Source organism: Lithobates pipiens, unplaced genomic scaffold (assembly GCF_037356315.1).
Source record: "Lithobates pipiens isolate NorthernLeopardFrog02 unplaced genomic scaffold, aLitPip1_a1.2 Scaffold_28, whole genome shotgun sequence".
In the NCBI taxonomy this organism is placed as follows: Eukaryota; Metazoa; Chordata; class Amphibia; order Anura; family Ranidae; genus Lithobates; species Lithobates pipiens.
The window spans coordinates 4,475,194-4,496,336 of NW_027507789.1; the positions used below are offsets into that span (position 1 = coordinate 4,475,194).

The 21,143-nt window shown below is 48.2% G+C and overlaps 1 protein-coding gene across 2 annotated transcripts in view; it reads right to left on the reverse strand.

The window, feature by feature from the left end:
- The window catches only part of STX8 (syntaxin 8), a 258,492-nt gene that overhangs the window by 201,195 nt on the left and 36,154 nt on the right, over positions 1–21,143 (reverse strand). For both annotated transcript variants that reach the window (XM_077458610.1, XM_077458611.1), the window contains exons 5-6: positions 5,359–5,486; positions 191–283 (exon numbers count right to left, since the gene is read on the reverse strand). In XM_077458610.1, the coding sequence (XP_077314736.1) occupies positions 191–283; positions 5,359–5,486 (221 nt within the window). The remainder of the gene's footprint in view (positions 1–190; positions 284–5,358; positions 5,487–21,143) is intronic.

The window sequence follows — 21,143 nt, forward strand, 5'->3', positions numbered from 1 at the left end:
TACAAACAGCAAAACAAAAAAGATTAAATTGCTTGTAGAAAAAAATAATACATATTTGACATGTGATAAACTGAAATCACAGAATACAGGCGGCACCGGCATCAGGAGGTCCACAGTTAGGAAGAACCCAAGCTGGCCCTGAACCCATCACAGCGCAGAGAGAGCGATAAGTGTGACAGTAACTGCTCACCGTTCTGGTCGTCCAGCTCATTCCCGATGTCGTAGCCCATCTGCTTCTGTCGGCCCAGGATGTTGCTGAGAGCATCCAAACCAGCATCTTGTTCTGAACACAAAGATTTTTATTTATTTTTTTAATTCACTTTTTCATTTTTAGCTCTTTGTATACATCAAACTTATGGGAGAGATCATTTAGAGGAGGGATGCTGGGGTAATTATTTAACAAATGCAGAAGAGACATGAAATTGTGAGGAAGGGATAGAATAAAGACGATGGTTGCGGTTATAAGCTGTTTAATGTAAATAATCGCATAAATGCATCACTGCTTGCATACATGAGAGTTGGAAGGAGATAAACCAAATATAACCTAAGAGCGCATGATCACAGAATAATTATGTTTCAGCAACATATTTCTGTTTGATCGGTGGCCATTACTAAGGCCTGACCCATTCACAGGTGTTTGTAAATTGCAGTTTAAACTACAGAGCTCCGTCTATAAACTTCAGCTTGAGCTACAGAGCTCCGTCTATAAACTTCAGCTTGAGCTACAGAGCTCCGTCTATAAACTTCAGCTTGAGCTACAGAGCTCCGTCTATAAACTTCAGCTTGAGCTACAGAGCTCCGTCTATAAACTTCAGCTTGAGCTACAGAGCTCCGTCTACAAATTTCAGCTTGAGCTACAGAGCTCCGCCTATCAATTGCAGCTTGAGTTACTGAGCGGTGTCTACAAAATTTCAGCTTTAGCTACATATCTCCTTCTATAAATTTTATCTTGAGCTACAGAGCTCTGTCTATATATTTCAGCTTGAGTTATGGAGCTCTGTCTGTAAGTTGCACCTTAAAAGGGATTGTCAAGTCTCATGGCTTTTCACCTTAATGCATTCTTACCTGAGCCCATCCGTTCCAGTAATGAGCACAGGCCCCATGGCTCCGGTCTCTGTCTCGGGTCCTCATTGGATAGATTGATAGCAGCAGGAGTCATTGGCTCCTGCTACTGTCAATCAAATCCCTGCCGCCTGTGTTAATGGCCGCAGCAGTGGGAATATGGAGCACGCCCTCACCGGTGCCCCCATACAAAGTGGCTCTTCGTGGGGGCACCCGATGAAGGGGAGGAGTCAAAAGTGTCGGCGGGGCACCCCAGAAGAGGCGGATCCGGGCTGCTCTGGGCAAAACCCTTGCACAGAGCAGGTAAGTATAACATGTTTGCTATTTATATTCAAACCTTTACAACAAACAGAGCAGGTAAGTATAACATGTTTGCTATTTATATTCAAACCTTTACAACCCCTTTAAGCTACAAAGCAGTCTGTAAATTGCAGCTTGAGCTACAGATTTATTTTTTTCAGTTATGCCATGTGAATAAGGGCATGTGTTATCACACTCTGGCTTGGTGGAAATACACTTTAAGGGCTTGTGCACATAGGTGTTGCTATCAAAACGCTGATGGTGGAGACACAGCATTGGCTGCATTTGGCCCGCCTTGCTTTCAACCCCAATGCATGTCAATAGGACAAATATGCGCAATCCAAAAAGGCAAACGAACACAGCTACCATCTACACTGCACCACTGAGGCATATGTGGATACATTTGTTATGTTATTAATTTCACAGATTCGCTTCTTTCGTTTGTTTAGTTACATTTAGTTACATTTTATTTATTCATTTTCTGATGAAATACGCATTTTTCAGAACGATTCGAATTCAAAATCAGTCGAATTTTTATTGACCGTTACGAATTCTGTGTGAAGAATAGCTGGCTGTTAAGAAGTGGGCCAGGAAGCCGGCCTGCAGTGTCCTTAACATCCGATGGCTCATCAGCTGTCAGCGGTCTTCACCACTGACAGCTGGATGTAGAAAAAAAAAGAATGCCGACAATGAAAAATAAAAAGGAAAAAAAAAAAAAAAAAAACAGCGTGGAGCATGGGCCATGCCCCCCCATACCAGGCTTTACTTCAGGGGACATGGTTTTTATTTTTATAAAACAATTGTCAAAAACTATGTTTTTATTTTTGACACCGTTTTTGGTGAATGATTAGGGGTACCCCATACTCCTTCACATGGGGGGACCCTGGTTAAAAGGGGGCTTCCTGTTTCCAATAAGCCCCCTGCCCACACACCCCCACAACCACCAGCCAGGGTTGTGGGGAAGAGGCCCTTGTTCTCATCAAAATAGTGACAAAATGCTTTGGGGGGACAGAGCACTCCCCCCCCCCCATGTTGAGGGCATGTGGCCTGGTATGGTTCAAAGGGGGGGGGGGTCACCCACCCCCCCCTTTCCTGACCTGCCGGGCTGCATGCTTGGATAAGGGTCTGGTATGGATTGGGGGGAGGGGAAGGGGGGGCCCACACTGTTTTTGTTCCCCTTAAAATCCATACCATTCTTTTGTTTACATCAGTTGTTAAGGACGCGGCGCCAGGCTTCCTGGACCACTCCTTAAAGTGGTTGTAAACCCTTACAAACCACTTTGACCTACAGGTAAGCCTAGATTAAGGCTTACCTGTAGGTCCAAGAAATATCTCCTAAACCTATACGGTTTAGGAGATATTTGCCCGAAGACAGGCAGCGCTGTCTATGGCGCATGTGCCGTAGACAGTGGCGCGCAGGCGCACTGAGCGCGGCATCGTCCGTGACGAAGATGCCACGCGAGTCGGCTCCTGTGCGCATGCGCGGGAGTGACGTCATCGCGGCTTCGCCGAATGACAGCGGCGGAGCTGCGAGACCCACCGAGAAGATGGATGTGCCGGACTACAGGGGACAGCGGTGACTTCTCTGGCTCCTGTGTCAGGTAAGTGACACATAATGGACTACTATGCGATGCGATGCGATGCATAGTAGTCCATTATGCTTTGCCTTTGCAGGGAATGAAAGAGGAAGTAAACCCATCCAGTTCTTCTTCACACAGAATTCATACTAGTCAAACTTTCATCCAAATTGAATTTGAGTCATTCTGAAATTTTGGAATTTGTTAGAAAATGAATAAACAAAACCAGACTAATTTTAACGAAATCCGTTACTATGGTAATTCTAAAATTTGGCAGCGGGGATCCCGGTGCTGCAGACTGTGCTTGGAACTTTCCCTTTCCATTTGTTTTCATTGTGATCCATGACCTCACTGGACAGCAGGGAGGCGGGACCAAGTGTGACTTTTACAGAAAAGTCAAGACTTGTATATAAAGCTTTCAGCTGCCTTTCTTGATGTTCCTGACATCTAGGTTTTCACTATAATTACACCCTCTACTCATGAGCTTCTCCAATAACATGCTCACTTTGAACTGTCCAAATTTGGTGACAAATTCACTTTAAAGACTTTCCAAAAACCATGAGATTCACAGTTTTAAAAGCCAAGTGCTAATTCATACAAAAAACGTATAGAAGATCTTTCCAAAGTTCAACTCTTCCCCCGCTAGAACGCGGTTATAAGTCAAAGCTGAGGAATTAAGTAGGTCATCACTTGTGTCTTCTCGTTTTGGTCGTGTTCCTGGACTCCAGACACCGTGAAAAAAAGCCGGGGCCAAGTCTGTACGCAAAGGGCCAGATGTGCCCTAATTACATGAAGTCTTTATATTAAGGCCCCCCTCCCCCCCCCGGGCTTTTAATCATATTTTGCTCAACTAGTGAGTTACATGAAAGCAGAGCTGCGATGAGGCTGTAGGAGAGGCCGGGGATGTGCCGGCTACAAGGGTTGAAGAAAGTTTAAAGGATTAAAAAAAAAATAAAAAAATGAATAGGCAGGACAGACGTCCAGAGCATAAAACATTACTTGGTGGGGTAATTGGACTGAAACGCTGGGATTTGAAGGATGAACATACCCAAATATTTTAATATAGCAATAACACGGAATCTTGCCGAGACGCCAACTTTTTTTTTCGGCTTTGAAAACTCTCTCAGAAAATGTTTTGAAATAAATTGGGCATAATTAACTTTAATAGTGTCAACTTTTGTTCACAGAAAAAAATGTTCTGGCATAATGGACGGGCGCTGGTGTCTCACAATGCCTGGGGAGTTGTACAATATCTAAAGGTCGGCTGACCCTCCTCACCTGGAGACATCTTCAGTTATATCATATAGAGATATTCAGAATGTTCTCTCATGAATATGAAGGGTCTCGTGATGTCACTGGTCTCTAGTGATTGGATAGGCTGTGTTCTCCTGAATATGAAGGGTCTTGGTGATGTCACTGGTCTCTAGTGATTGGATAGGCTGTGTTCTCATGAATATGAAGGGTCTTGGTGATGTCACTGGTCTCTAGTGATTGGATAGGCTGTGTTCTTATGAATATGAAGGGTCTCTGTGATGTCACTGGTCTCTAGTGATTGGATAGGCTGTGTTCTCCTGAATATGAAGGTTCTCGGTGATGTCACTGGTCTCTAGTGATGGATAGGCTGTGTTCTTATGAATATGAAGGGTCTCTGTGATGTCACTGGTCTCTAGTGATTGGATAGGCTGTGTTCTCCTGAATATGAAGGTTCTCGGTGATGTCACTGGTCTCTAGTGATTGGATAGGCTGTGTTCTGATGAATATGAAGGGTCTCGGTGATGTCACTGGTCTCTAGTGATTGGATAGGCTGTGTTCTCATGAATATGAAGGGTCTCGGTGATGTCACTGGTCTCTAGTGATTGGATAGGCTGTGTTCTCATGAATATGAAGGGTCTCGGTGATGTCACTGGTCTCTAGTGATTGGATAGGCTGTGTTCTCATGTATATGAAGGGTCTCGGTGATGTCACTGGTCTCTAGTGATTGGATAGGCTGTGTTCTTATGAATATGAAGGGTCTCGGTGATGTCACTGGTCTCTAGTGATTGGATAGGCTGTGTTCTCATGAATATGAAGGGTCTCGGTGATGTCACTGGTCTCTAGTGATTGGATAGGCTGTGTTCTCCTGAATATGAAGGTTCTCGGTGATGTCACTGGTCTCTAGTGATTGGATAGGCTGTGTTCTCATGAATATGAAGGGTCTCGGTGATGTCACTGGTCTCTAGTGATTGGATAGGCTGTGTTCTCATGTATATGAAGGGTCTCGGTGATGTCACTGGTCTCTAGTGATGGAAATGCTGAGTTTTTTTCTTCGTATGAAGTGTTTTGGTGATGCAATTTGTCACATCGAAATGACTAGGCTGCGTTTTCCCATTAATATAAAGCATTTTGATGATGTCACTGGTTCCTAGCAAAGCGATCTTACCTGCTATCATCCGCTGCTGCTGCTGCTTCAGCTCCCTACTTGACAGATTTCTTGTCTCTTCCGGCTCCTCCATCACCCACGGGTTGTATCTAGAGCTACCCGAGGCACCGCCGCTCATCAGGCTCGATCTAGTAACAGAGGAAGGTGAACACCGACATAAGTATGAGCCGAAAAATCTAAAAAAGGGCTTCTAATTAGCACTTTGTGTTTAGAATACAGACAAAAAAAAATTGCCACAAGGAGCATTGTACATCAGAAAGGACTCCGACATTTCTGAACATCGGTAAACTTGCTCTGAAGGCCGGGAACAGTACAGCACAATGGCTTACTGCAATAGGAAACGGGAGCCAAAGACTGAGCAAATACAGCTGTGTTACTGCACATAAATGACTACAAGTAGTAACACATTTATAAAGCCATTTACAGATAGTGAAAAGGTTATATACATGTTCACATAAAAACGCTTTTAAAAATACTAAAATATTCCCTTTAAAACCACTTGCCACCCTGCCATACTACATATACTGCAGCAGGGCGGCAGCTGCAGGCTTAGCACAGTACTGGTACATTACTGAGCACACAGTGGCACGATCATGGCGCTCAGTACCAGGCCGTGGTATCATGTGACCGCCATGATTGGTCACAGCAATCACGTGATAACAACGTTAACAAAACAGTCATGAATGGCTTCCATTTATGACTGTTTTGCTTACTATTGTTATGCTGCCATTGGACAACAGCTATCGGATGGGACCTGGGCCAATCACGGCACCCTTTACCACATGTTTAGCTGTAGCCAATCACAGAACACAAGCTGTCATAAATGAAAGCCATTCATGACAACTAAAAATTATTGCTTAGAATAGTAATCATCATCAGTTATAAGCTATAATAGTGTAAAATAAAAATAAAAAGCCCCACCCCTCCCAAAGTAGAAAAGTGTTACTATGGAGGCACTGAACTACTTTAAAAACAGAGTGTAAAAAAATAAAAATAAAAAACAACCTTAAAAAAAAAAAAGAATGTTAAAAAAAAAAAAAAACGTAAGGAAATAAAAGGTTTTTCTTTTTTATTACACAAATGTCACCAGTCGGTATCCCTGATCATCGCCACACCAGCCATATGAGGACGATGTGCTGCACCTTTGACATTATGCAGAAAAAAAAAAAAAAATTGTATTTAACTTCTTCATTTTACAAAAAAAAATTGTGGCATAAATATACAACGTTTTGGCACAAAAAGTGTGGCACAAAATTACAATTTTTTGGGGGAAAAAAATTGTATTTAATTTTGTTAATTTTCCCAAAAATTGTGGGATAAAATTACAACTTAAAAAAGAAAAAAACAAAACAAACAAAACAAAAAAAACTGTGGAGATTAAATACCACCAAAAAAAAAAGCTCTGTTTGTGTGTAGAAAATGATATAAATGTAATTTGGCTACAGAGTTGCATGACCGCGCAATTTCCAGCTAAAGTGGTGCTGAATAGTAAAAACACGCACACAGTATATATATATATATATATATATATATATATATATATATATACATATATACATACATACACACACACACACACACACACACACACACACGCACAGTATATATAGATCTAAAAAACCAGTGGGGATTAAATACCACCAAAAAAAAAAGCTCTGTGTGTAGAAAATGATATAAATGTAATTTGGCTACAGAGTTGCATGACCGCGCAATTTCCAGCTAAAGTGGTGCTGAATAGCAAAAAATGTAAAGTAGTGCTGAATAGCAAAAAATGCCCTGGTCATAAAGGGGGTAAAACCTTCCAGAGGTCAAGTGGTTAAATGTCCCAGACCAAGCATTTATTTAAAGAAATGTGTACACAAAACCCAATAAAAGAAAAAAAAAAAAAAAGAAAAAAAAAGGTCAGTGTAAAGAGTTAAATGAAGCGGAATGGTTGGGAGATAAAAAAAGTCAATCCTGAAAAATCACTTTTTGAATAATACAATTTGGACGTCTTGCTGAGAATCGGATGCGATTTTGGCGTGGGCAGCAATGTAAGCAGCAAAAGAAAGTGTTCATTAGTAACGACTGTCTGCCACATAAAGTGGAGTAGAGAGCCATCTAGTGGGCAAATATGGGCGGTGCTGGTGCCAGTTTTGCCCATAGCAGTTAAACAGCTGCTTTGTGACACTGCGGATTCAGCCAGATGTGAAGCTGCATTTCCCGGGGCGTAGCGACCTGCACAGTCCCTGCTCTGCTGTTTTATAGGCTTAAGGCGTAAACCGTAGCTAAAATGACATTTAGTACAGTTTATAAAACAAATACCTTTGCTGATATAAAATATTTTTCTAATCCCCCCCCCCCCTCCTAATTTGTTACATTTTAGTGCTACTGATCTCCTGCAGCATCTTTTCAGCCATTTTCCTATCCAGCGATGGCTGCATGGCGCATCTCAGGGCGGGTTTCCCCAGATCAGTGACAACAGTGGACCATGCCTGTTCAATGTGTGGGAGACGAGAACAAAGGGTTGTCACCCCCTATCAGAAAGGGTTTGTACAAGGACCTTCATGGCAGGACCACCGGGGGGTATGATGCCTGGGTCGATTCAGAGCTATAAGGATCACTGAAGCACCCTCTGCCTTGATCCTGTGGAGAAGACAAGGCTGGAGTTTCATAGGAGGAAAGGCGTGGGTCAGACCGTACGTAACCCACTAAGCCATAAGAGCATCCAGCGCATCTATTAGAATGGCGCAGGTAGGGATAAAGCTACGACATAATCACACACGTGAATGTGCTGTGGTGGTGGTGGGGGGGGGGGTGTAGGATTACACTAAAAAAAGTCCACAGGTCCAAGTTAGCTCCTCAATGAGAATAAATAAATAATAATAAATAAGTGCAATATATAGGAAAATACTTTATTAAAATTGGAGGTCCGCCCACCCCACGAAAAAATTAAAAAGGTCAGCAGCTACAAACACTGCAGCTGCTGACTTGTAATATATGGACACTCACCTTTCCAGGGAGCCCGTGACGTCGGCACCCCCAGCTGATCTTCCGATGAGTTGTCAGGTGCAGCCAGGGCCGCTGATAGGGGGGGACCACCAGCCCTTCTGTACTGGGCCCTGCCCTGTAGGGGGGCCCAGAGGCAGAGGGGGGACTCCCACATTATAGGGACTATACTAATCCTGAGCTAGGGTCCCATGTAGTGTGCGTGGGAGGAAGCAGAAAGCAAATTATTTAAACACTTTTGGGAGTAATCTGCAGCCGTATGTCCAGACTATTACATACAGTACATTACACAAGTCCCAGTCTCTTCTATCTCAATACGCCGGCCGGGACTTGTGTAATGTAATTGTCTGGACATACGGCTGCAGATTACTCCCGAAAGTGTTTAAATACTTTGCTTTCTGCTTCCGGCTGTCCAACTTCGTGCCCAGGTGGAAGGAGCAGAGGTTTTAGAGGAGCTCAGCTTCTGGCCGGTCCCCACGCTCCCAGATCCAGGCCCCCCACCCCAGGAGAAGCACTGCATGAGGACCCCAGATAAAAGAAGCCAGCAGGACCAGGTACTTGTGAAGTCGGGGGATGTTAGGTGGAGGTAAAGACTGGGCGCGGGCTCTGAGCATAAAGTTGGCCATACTGCATACTGCTCTCCCACATATCTAAAATATTGTGGGTATTCACCGTGCCCAGAGTGAAAGTTTTTTTCCCTGCTGTGTGGGGGGGCCCCGCCAGGTAGACTGTACGGGGCCCCATGATTTTTAACAGCGGCCCTGGGTGCAGCTGCCGCCATTGCCGGTAAGGGAACCCGGCAGCGAAGGGGCTTTTGTCTTCACAGTTGCTTCCCCACTGCACAAGCGCGAAACGCACTGCACTAATTGGCCTGGCAAAGGAGGGAGGCCGAGCATCGGTGCGGCGCCAGGAACGGAAGTGCCAAGAAACAGGTCCCGTTCCCCCGCCCCCCCTGAAAAGTGCCAAATGTGGCACCATCTAATGCCTTGGAGATTCATTTGAGATTCCTTTGTACCCTTCTCCTGACTGATACATTTTAACAATGAAATATCTCTGATGCTTTAGAAGCTCTTTGCGGACCATGGCTTTTGCTGTAGGATGCGACTAAAAAAAAAAAAGTGTCAGGAAAGACCTACTAGAACAGCTGAACTTCACTTGGGGTCAATCAGAGGCACTTTAAAGTGGTTGTATACTCAAATTTTTAACTTTTACCTACAGGAAAGCCTATATATATATATAATAAGGCTTACCTGTAGGTAAAAAAAATATCTCCTAAACCTGTACGGTTTAGGAGATATTCCCCTCGGTATGCGCCGCTGACTGCAGCTGCGCATGCGCACAAGGGGATTCTCGGCCTGAAAATGCGGCAGTGGCCGGACTCGGACGGGATGAAATCTCCCGCGCGCGTGCGCGGGAGTGACGATATCGCGGCTCCGGCCACTCACAGCGCCGGAGCCGCGATACCCAGAAGAAACGCCGAGGGAGCATGTCAGCTCCCTCGGCGTGGATCGGACCAGATGTCGGGGCCTCGTTCTAAGGTATTTCATAATGAGCTAGTATGCGGTGCATACTAGCTCATTATGCCTTTTGCTTTGCAGGTTTAAAAAAAAAAAAAAAAAATTTGCGGGTTTACTACCGCTTTAAGGCTGCATTCACACCTGAGCGTAGCGTTTTCAAGCAGAAAATCGTGCAAATTTACCGCGATTTTGCTGCGTTTTTTCTGTGATTCGCTGCGTTTTTACCACGATTTTGTGCAGGGCAAAAGGTTACCAATGTTAAAAGAAGAAAAACGCCCCAAATCTGCTCAATTCGAGCGACAAGAAAGGGTCCGGAACTTGTTTGAGCTTCAGGCGTTCGGCTTCAGGCGACATGGAGTGGAGATGTGAACCGTCTCCATTGAGAATAATAGATTTTTTTCCCCCCTCTAGCGTTTTGTAGCTGCAGGCTTCAAGCTACAAAAACGCTCAGGTGTGAATGGGGTCTAAATGATGGCCGGTGTGTACCGACTCCTATATAACATGAGTTTGTATGCGATTGCTTAAATCTGAACACAGCGACATCCCCAGTTATAAGAGGGTGTGGACATTTTAAAAACAGGGGTGTGTAGACTTTTTATTTCCATTGTATGAAAACGTGTCTTTTGTGTCCACAGATGCCAGAAAGCCTCTCTTATGGATGGAGATTATGACAGACCTGGTGGATTCTATGTTAAATTTTTTGGGCCTTAAGAAGATATTTGGGGCCTGAATGGTCCAAGAAGGGGCGGATGACCCTTTTGGGAACTAAGGAGTAGAACCCCCTAGAACTAAGCAGTGGTCATCAACTCCTGTCCTCCGGGCCCACTAACAGGCCAGGTTTGCAAGATAACTGAAATACATGACAGGTGATATCATTTGCTGCTCAGTGATTGCCGTATTCTAGTCCGCATCTCCCCCCAGGTAATACATAAAACCTGGCCTGTTAGTGGGCCCCAGGGGCGTAACTATAGGGGGGTGCAGCAGTCGCGACCGCAACTGGGCCCTGTGATGCAGGGGGCCCATGCAGCCCCCTCTACATATGGCCGGCAGCAGCATAGGCAGCTAGGGGTACCAGTGCACCATGCACACGGGTGGCTGGAGGTGGAGGGTGACTAGCAGAGCTCCATGCTCGACTGGCTGCTCTTTATTAGTGCATTCCCCGCATGATCTGTGTCTTCGGCCGGCTCCTCAGAGTACCCCTCTCCTGCTCCATGCATTGCCGCTCAGTCCGATGTCTGTTCTCCCCAGCCAGAGTCCCGCACCCCCTGAGTCCGGCCCACACTGCATTGCATATTTCTCCCGGGTAAACAAACTTTAAGCACACAGATGCAGTGCAGCCCTATGAGAGCTCCCCGGAGGACACTGCAGGCTTGTGTGCCAGCCCCCCTCCTCCCCCGTCATACACAGATGATGAAAGGTCTTTCTGGGAGATATGCTGATCGCCCGTCCAGCACACTGGATGGAGCCCAGGCCAACATGGATGAGTGCGCGGCCTGCAGCTTGGTCATGGTGAGTGAGAGAACCCCACCCCCCACACACCATTACATACCCCCTCCATCTCCCCCCGGGGACAGGGACCCCTTCTCACGTTGGGGACAGGGATCCCCACCTCCCCTGGGGACAGGGACTCCTTCTCACCTGGGGGCAGTAACTTCATCTGCCCTGGAGAAAAGGACCTCATCTCTTCTGGGGACTGGGACCCCATCCTACCTAGGGACAGTCCCCCAATGGGGCACCTAAAAATAAAAAAAAAATAATAAAAATAAAAATACTGATACCAGTGGTGGAACTACAGGGCTCACAAAGGTCATACCTGTGAACACGCCCTGGAGTTCCGCCACCGGACTCGGAGGGAAGGGCCCTGGCTGGGGTTCAGGGGGGGCCCTTCATGGTTTCTTGCATTGGGGCCCTGAAGGTTCTAGTTACGCCACTGGTGGGCCCTGAGGACTACTGTGCTACAGAAACGAGGACAATGATACTCTGCTCCAGAAGACTAAAGTAGTATGGAGATCTTCAAATATTGCAGGCATGTTGGAAATAACCAACTTGGGAAGGAAAAGTAAGTACACCCCTCCCGTTTTTTTGTAAATATTTCATTATATCTTTTCATGTGACAACACTGAGGAAAAAAAAAATCACACTTTGCTACAATGTAAAGTAGTGGGGGGGGGGGTTTAGAATTTAGCAAGGCAGTGATCTTTTCTGAGGAGTGTTTGGGGTGGTTATGTTGGAATACTGCCCTGCGGTCCAGTCTCTGAAGGGAGGGGATCATGCTCTGCTTCAGTATGTCACAGTACATGTTGGCATTCATGGTCCCCTCAATGATCTGTAGCCCCCCAGTGCCGGCAGCACTCATGCAGCCCCAGACCATGACACCCCCACCACCATGCCTGACTGCAGACAAGACACACTTGTCTTTGTCCTCCTCACCTGGTTGCCCCCACACACGCTTGTCACCATCTGACACCAAATACCTTTATCTTGGTCTCATCAGAGCACAGGACATGGTTCCAGTAATCCATCTCCTTAGTCTGCTTGTCTTCAGGAAACTGTTTGTGGTCTTTCTTGTGCATCATCTTTAGAAGAGGCTTCCTTCTGGGACGACAGCCATGCATCCCAATTTGATGCAGTGTGCGGCGTATGGTCTGAGCACTGACAGGCTGACCCCCACCCCTACAACCTCTGCAGCAATGCTGGCAGCACTCATACGTCTATTTCCCAAAGACAACCTCTGGATATGACGCTGAGCACGTGACCTCAACTTCTTTGGTGGACCATGGTGAGGCCTGTTCTGAGGGGAGCCTGTCCTGTTATACCGCTGTATGGTCTTGGCCCCCGTGCTGCAGCTCAGTTTCAGGGTCTTGGCAGTCTTCTTATAGCCTAGGCCATCTTTATGTAGAGCAACAATTCTTATCTTCAGATCCTCAGAGAGTTCTTTGCCACGAGGTGCCATGTTGTACTTCCAGTGACCAGTATGAGAGAGTGAGAGCGATAACACCAAATTTAACACACCTGCTCCCCATTCACACCTGAGACCTTGTAACAACGGGTCACATGACACCCGGGAGGGGAAATGGCTAATTGGGCCCAATTTGGACATTTTCACTAAGGGGTGTACTCACTTTTGTTGCCAGCGGTTTAGACATTAATGCTAGAAAGAAATGCACAAAGCAAACTAAAACTGGAGAGTGGGAAATCTGGTGCAGCTTTGCATGGGAGCCAATCAACTTTGACAATAAATCCTGAAAGCCGATTGGTTTCTATGCAGAGCTGCACCAGCTTTTGCACTCTTCAGTTTTAGCAAATCGACCCCCTGATTGGTCAGATATGCACAGTACCGACAACAGTTACATTTTTAATGGGCGAGAAATATATTAAGCTTTAAATTTATCGTCCGTTTGACAAAAGTTTTCCAACCTGTTCCACCGCACTTTGCTGTTGGATGTCATGACAGACTGTCCAGGAACACCGCGAAACTCCTTGCTGATTAAGCCACTATAAACCAGTATATATATCCAATCACCAGTATATATCCAATCACCAGTATATATCACCAGTATATATCCAATCACCAGCACATCATTGCTGACCCCTCAACGGTCACTTCCAGAAAACTTCTCTTGTTCGAAATGTACACCCCTGAGGAAGGAGGTATATTCTTACTCTGAAACGCGTCGGCTGCAAGAGTATCACAATTTACTGTATGTACAGTGGTGGCTTCTATGCTAATGTACTTTCTATGTTTTTTATGATACTTTTATTCGTGCCTTAAAAGTCCATTTGAGGGTTATTTTGCTTTGGAATCCAACCTGTTCCTTGGCGTTTTTTTGAGCTCAAAAACATCACAACTGATTTCCAATTTGTGCCCATTAACTAGACAAAAAAAAATGAATCAACTGTCCAAATGACAGATTTTCAAACAATTTTTCATCTAGTGCAGCGATCTTTAAACTTTGTCCCGGAGCCCTTTGCTTGCCTTTATCTGGCCCTTGTGGCCCTTTCTTCCACTGATACAAGACACTATTCCTCCCACTGACACCAACAATGAGGCACTATTCCTCCAACTGACACCAACAATGAGGCACTATTCCTCCAACTGACACCAACAATGAGGCACTATTCCTCCCACTGACACCAACAATGAGGCACTATTCCTCCCACTGACACCAACAATGAGGCACTATTCCTATTTTAAAGCGCCTGAAAAACGCCCCAGTGTCTGTTAGATTTTATGAGATGAAGGGGAAAAAATAAATAAATAAATAATCGGCCTAACAAATCGGCCCAAAAAAATCGGCATCATATATCGGCCATCGGCCGTGGCGATTTCTAAATATCGGTATCGGCATCGGCCAGAGAAAAACCCATATTGGTCGACCTCTAACTGACACCAACAATGAGGCACTATTCCTCCCACTGACACCAACAATGAGGCACTATTCCTCCAACTGACACCAACAATGAGGCACTATTCCTCCCACTGACACCAACAATGAGGCACTATTCCTCCAACTGACACCAACAATGAGGCACTATTCCTCCCACTGACACCAACAATGAGGCACTATTCCTCCAACTGACACCAACAATGAGGCACTATTCCTCCAACTGACACCAACAATGAGGCACTATTCCTCTTCCACTGACATCAATAGGGCACTATTCCTCCCACTGACACCAACAATGGGGCACAATTCCTCCAACTGACACTAGAGGTCGACCGATATATCGGCCGATATTTGGCGTTTTTTAATTAAATCGGCATCGGCCGATTGTGCCGTTAAAAAAGGCCGATGATATATTCAGCGCGACTTGCAAATGACTTTGGTTCACACAGGGGCGACCCGTCAGGCGACTTAGCCGCCTGACAAGTCACGTCCCGCTCTATGCAATGGAACCGTTCTAATCGGAGCGACTCAAGTCGCTCCGACTTAGAAAAAGGTTCCTGTACGACTTTTGGGGCGACTTGCATTGACTTCTATACAGAAGTCATTTCACAAGCCGCCGCTAAAGTCCGATCCCGGTCGCCTGAGGCAGTCGTGCTGCAAGTCGTGCCGCCTCAGTGTGAACCGACCCTTAGGCCCGGTTCACACCGCTGCGGGGGGAGATCCGGATGTGATTCGCACCGCAAATCACATCCGATCTCCGTAGCGATGCGAGTACAGCCATACAGATAGTATACAGATAGTATACAGATAGTATACAGATAGTATACAGATAGTATGGCTGAATTCGCAGCGCTCCCGCAGCAAACTCGCACGGGACCCTTTTTTTGGTCCGCAGCAGAATCGGATCGCATGGGGGTTCACACCATGCGATCCGATTCCTGTGCGAGTCGGCAGATCGCACTGCGATATGCGGACGGATCTGGGGGTGTCATTAACATAACATTGACACTCCCAGCCGTCCGCATAGGGCAGTGTGAACTGCCGGCGGGAGGTGTGCGATGCGGGAAAACGCCGCGGATTCGCGGCGTTCCCGCATCGCAGCGGTGTGAACCCGGCCTAATAGAAGTCAGTGTAAGTTGCCTGGAGACTTGAGTGAAGCGACTTTCCTCCTCTCTGGGCAGTTTGCCAAGAAAAGATCAAAAAGATACAATGTTTACACTTCAATGAATGAACTCATCTCTGTGTGTAAAGTTCTCAGTTTAACCATTTAAAGCGGAGGTCCACCCTAAAGTGGACCTTCCGCTCATCGGAACCCTCCCCCCCCCTCCGGTGCCACAATCGCACCTTTCAGGGGGGAGGGGGGGTGCAGTTACCTGGAAAATCCAGGTAACTGCACCCACTTCCGGGATAGCTCTCTGCGGAAAGGGGCGTAACGTACGCCCCTTTCCGCAAGTGCCCACCCCTTCCCGCAAGTGCCCCGCTGCCTGCTGGGAAACACACAGATCCCAGAGGCAGCGTGGAGCGTTCTTATTGCGCAGCGCGATTCGCGCATGCGCAGTAGGGAACCGGGAAATGAAGCCGAAAGGCTCCATTTCCTGATTCCCATACCCAAGATGGCGGCGGCAGCACCCGACAGGCGACCTAGAGATCGGCTTCGGGTGCCGACATCGCGGGCGCGCTGGACAGGTAAGTGTCACTATTTTAAAAGTCAGCAGCTGCAGTATTTGTAGCTGCTGACTTTAAAAAATAAATAAATAAATAAATAAATAAAAAAAAACGCGGAGTCCCGGTGGACTCCCGCTTTAAAGACTAAATCTTTTTTGACACTTGATGCTTACAAATAAAAATCCTGTATTTTCTGCTAGAAATTCACTTAGAACCCCCAAAACTTATATATATATATATATATTTTTTTAGCAGAGATCCTAGGGAATAAAATAGCGGTTGTTGCAATATTTTATGTCACACGGTATTTGCGCAGCGGTCTTTTAAACTCAATTTTTTGGGGAAAAAATACACAGATTTAAAAAAAAAAAAAAAAAAAAACAGTAAAGTTAGCCCATTTTTTTTCATCCAAAAGTTTTGATTACCTGTTTTTGTGTAATATATAAAAAATAAATTATATTATATTATAATATATATATATATATATATATATATATATATATATATATATATATAATTTCATTCTAAATTATACCGTGTTTCCCCGAAAGTAAGACAGTGTCTTACTTTCTTTTTATCCCCACTATGTCTTACTTTCGGGGTATGTCTTATATTGGAAAAAAATCCAAGCATTCAGAGCTGCACTGCGCTACAGAAGAGGACTACAAGTCCCAGCAAGCAAGGCTGCACTGCATTACAGAGGACTACAAGTCCCAGCATGCAAGGCTGCACTGTACTACAGAGGAGGCCTACAAGTCCCAGCATGCAAGGCTGCACTATGGAGGACTACAAGTCCAAGCATACAAAGCTGCTATGCTCAGCAGAGGAGAACTGTAAGCCCACACAGCCCGGTATGTTGGGACTTGTAGTCCTCCTCAGCTGCATCTTGCGGTTACATAATAAGAGCTGCAGAGAATCTCTTCACACCCCCCCCCTCCCCCTCCCCCTCCTTGGTCTCTCTCAGTATGACCAGCACTGACCTGTACCGGGAGGACACAGAGCCAGTGACACCTGTCGGCAGTGATCCGGGACCTGGCGCAATAATCCCCTTCTCTGTGGTTGCGTCGCGCCGTTCTGATCAGTCTCGGGCAGCGGCTGTCACTCACAGCCGAGCAGAGTGAAGCCACCTCCCCCTCCTCTTGTATGGCTACATAGTGCTGTGTATGGAGGAGGAGGAGGAGGAGGAGGGGGGGAGGCGGCTTCAGTGAAGCCGCCTCCCCCTCCTTCTCCTTCATGGACAGCACTGTGTAGCCATACAAGAGGAGGGGGAGGCGGCTTCACTCTGCTCAGCTGTGAGTGACAGCCGCTGCCCGAGACTGATCAGAACGGCGCTGTCTCTTCAGTCGGAGGGGGAGGGCGCTGGCCTGGCACCCCCCCCCCCAGGGTGTGGCACCCGGTGTGGCCCGCACCCCCCGCCCCACTCTTAGTACGCCACTGGAGGCGGCAATACCCCCGTGTTTCCCCGAAAGTAAGACATATGTCTTACTTTCGGGGTACGGCTTATATTAGCCGACCCCTCTGAAACTCCCGATACGTCTTACAATCGGGGGTGTCTTACTATCGGGGAAACACGGTACATACAAGTGAACTGTTTGGATGTTTGTTTTGTTTAATAAATGTAAGAAATTTTCTGTATCACTTAAAGAGGGATTCCACCTACAAAAAAAAAAAAATTAAAAGCCAGCGGCTATAAATACTGCAGCTGCTGACTTTTAATACATGGACACTCACCTGTCCCGGGGTCCAGCGATGCCGGCAGCCGAGGCCGATCGATCGCTCGGCTCTCGGCTGCTGCCGCCACCATTCTAGGTGAGGGAATCAGGAAGTGAAGCGAATCGGCTTCACTTCCCGGTTCCCTACTGTGCATGCGCGAGTCGCGCAGCGCAATAGGAATTGTCCGCGCTGTCACTGGGACCCGTGTGTGTCCCAGCAGACAGCGCGGCAGGACAGGAAATGGCGTAGACTCCCACGGGAGTCTATGCCCGGAAGTGGGTGTAAATACCTGTCTTTGACAGGTATCTCCACCCCCCTCCCCCCTGAAAGGTGCCAATTGTGACACCGGAGGGGGGGAGGGTTCCGATCAGCGGAAGTTCCACTTTAGGGTGGAATCCCGCTTTAAGGCTGCTTTCACACTGGAGCGAGCAGGCGTTGACGGTAAAACGCTGCCAGTTTTATCGGCGCTTTGCCGTCATTTTAGCGGGGCACTTATAATCCAGCTAGCGGCCCAGGAAGGGGTTAAATGTGCCCGTGAAGCGCCGCTGCCAAATCGCATTGCAGGTGCTTCGGCAGCGGTGCCCATTCATTTCAATGGGCAGGAGTGGTGGGGGAGGGGTATACACCACCCGAAAGATGCTGCTTGCAGGACTTTTTTTAACGTCCTGCCAGCGCATCGCCTCCGTGTGACAGCACTCGGGGCTTCCACAGACCGCAGGGGAGCCGTTTTGCAGGCACTTTACAGGCGCAATTTTAAAGCGCCTGAAAAACGCCCCAGTGTCTGTTAGATTTTATGAGATGAAGGGGAAAAAATAAATAAATAATCGGCCCAAAAAAATCGGCATCATATAATCGACCATCGGCCGTGGCGATTTCTAAAATATCGGTATCGGCATCGGCCAGAGAAAAACCCATATCGGTCGACCTCTGACACCAACAATGGGGCACAATTCCTCCACGTGACCAACAATGGGGCACAATTCCTCCAACTAACACCAAACCATGGGGACTATTCCTCTCACCGACACCAACAATGGGGCACGATTCCTCCCACCGACACCAACAATGGGGCACGATTCCTCCCACCGACACCAACAATGGGGCACGATTCCTCCCACCGACACCAACAATGGGGCACGATTCCTCCCACCGACACCAACAATGGGGCACGATTCCTCCCACCGACACCAACAATGGGGCACGATTCCTCCCACCGACACCAACAATGGGGCACGATTCCTCCCACCGACACCAACAATGGGGCACGATTCCTCCCACCGACACCAACAATGGGGCACGATTCCTCCCACCGACACCAACAATGGGGCACGATTCCTCCCACCGACACCAACAATGGGGCACGATTCCTCCCACCGACACCAACAATGGGGCACGATTCCTCCCTCCGACACCAACAATGGGGCACGATTCCTCCCACCGACACCAACAATGGGGCACGATTCCTCCCACCGACACCAACAATGGGGCACGATTCCTCCCACCGACACCAACAATGGGGCACGATTCCTCCCACCGACACCAACAATGGGGCACGATTCCTCCCACCGACACCAACAATGGGGCACGATTCCTCCCACCGACACCAACAATGGGGCACGATTCCTCCCACCGACACCAACAATGGGGCACGATTCCTCCCACCGACACCAACAATGGGGCACGATTCCTCCCACCGACACCAACAATGGGGCACGATTCCTCCCACCGACACCAACAATGGGGCACGATTCCTCCCACCGACACCAACAATGGGGCACGATTCCTCCCACCGACACCAACAATGGGGCACGATTCCTCCCTCCGACACCAACAATGGGGCACGATTCCTCCCACCGACACCAACAATGGGGCACGATTCCTCCCACCGACACCAACAATGGGGCACGATTCCTCCCACCGACACCAACAATGGGGCACGATTCCTCCCACCGACACCAACAATGGGGCACGATTCCTCCCACCGACACCAACAATGGGGCACGATTCCTCCCACCGACACCAACAATGGGGCACGATTCCTCCCACCGACACCAACAATGGGGCACGATTCCTCCCACCGACACCAACAATGGGGCACGATTCCTCCCACCGACACCAACAATGGGGCACGATTCCTCCCACCGACACCAACAATGGGGCACGATTCCTCCCACCGACACCAACAATGGGGCACGATTCCTCCCACCGACACCAACAATGGGGCACGATTCCTCCCACCGACACCAACAATGGGGCACGATTCCTCCCACCGACACCAACAATGGGGCACGATTCCTCCCACCGACACCAACAATGGGGCACGATTCCTCCCACCGACACCAACAATGGGGCACGATTCCTCCCACCGACACCAACAATGGGGCACGATTCCTCCCACCGACACCAACAATGGGGCACGATTCCTCCCACCGACACCAACAATGGGGCACGATTCCTCCCACCGACACCAACAATGGGGCACGATTCCTCCCACCGACACCAACAATGGGGCACGATTCCTCCCACCGACACCAACAATGGGGCACGATTCCTCCCACCGACACCAACAATGGGGCACGATTCCTCCCACCGACACCAACAATGGGGCACGATTCCTCCCACCGACACCAACAATGGGGCACGATTCCTCCCACCGACACCAACAATGGGGCACGATTCCTCCCACCGACACCAACAATGGGGCACGATTCCTCCCACCGACACCAACAATGGGGCACGATTCCTCCCACCGACACCAACAATGGGGCACGATTCCTCCCACCGACACCAACAATGGGGCACGATTCCTCCCACCGACACCAACAATGGGGCACGATTCCTCCCACCGACACCAACAATGGGGCACGATTCCTCCCACCGACACCAACAATGGGGCACGATTCCTCCCACCGACACCAACAATGGGGCACGATTCCTCCCACCGACACCAACAATGGGGCACGGTTCCTCCCACCGACACCAACAATGGGGCACGGTTCCTCCCACCGACACCAACAATGGGGCACGGTTCCTCCCACCGACACCAACAATGGGGCACGGTTCCTCCCACCGACACCAACAATGGGGCACGGTTCCTCCCACCGACACCAACAATGGGGCACGGTTCCTCCCACCGACACCAACAATGGGGCACGGTTCCTCCCACCGACACCAACAATGGGGCACGGTTCCTCCCACCGACACCAACAATGGGGCACGGTTCCTCCCACCGACACCAACAATGGGGCACGGTTCCTCCCACCGACACCAACAATGGGGCACGGTTCCTCCCACCGACACCAACAATGGGGCACGGTTCCTCCCACCGACACCAACAATGGGGCACGATTCCTCCCACCGACACCAACAATGGGGCACGATTCCTCCCACCGACACCAACAATGGGGCACGATTCCTCCCACCGACACCAACAATGGGGCACGATTCCTCCCACCGACACCAACAATGGGGCACGATTCCTCCCACCGACACCAACAATGGGGCACGATTCCTC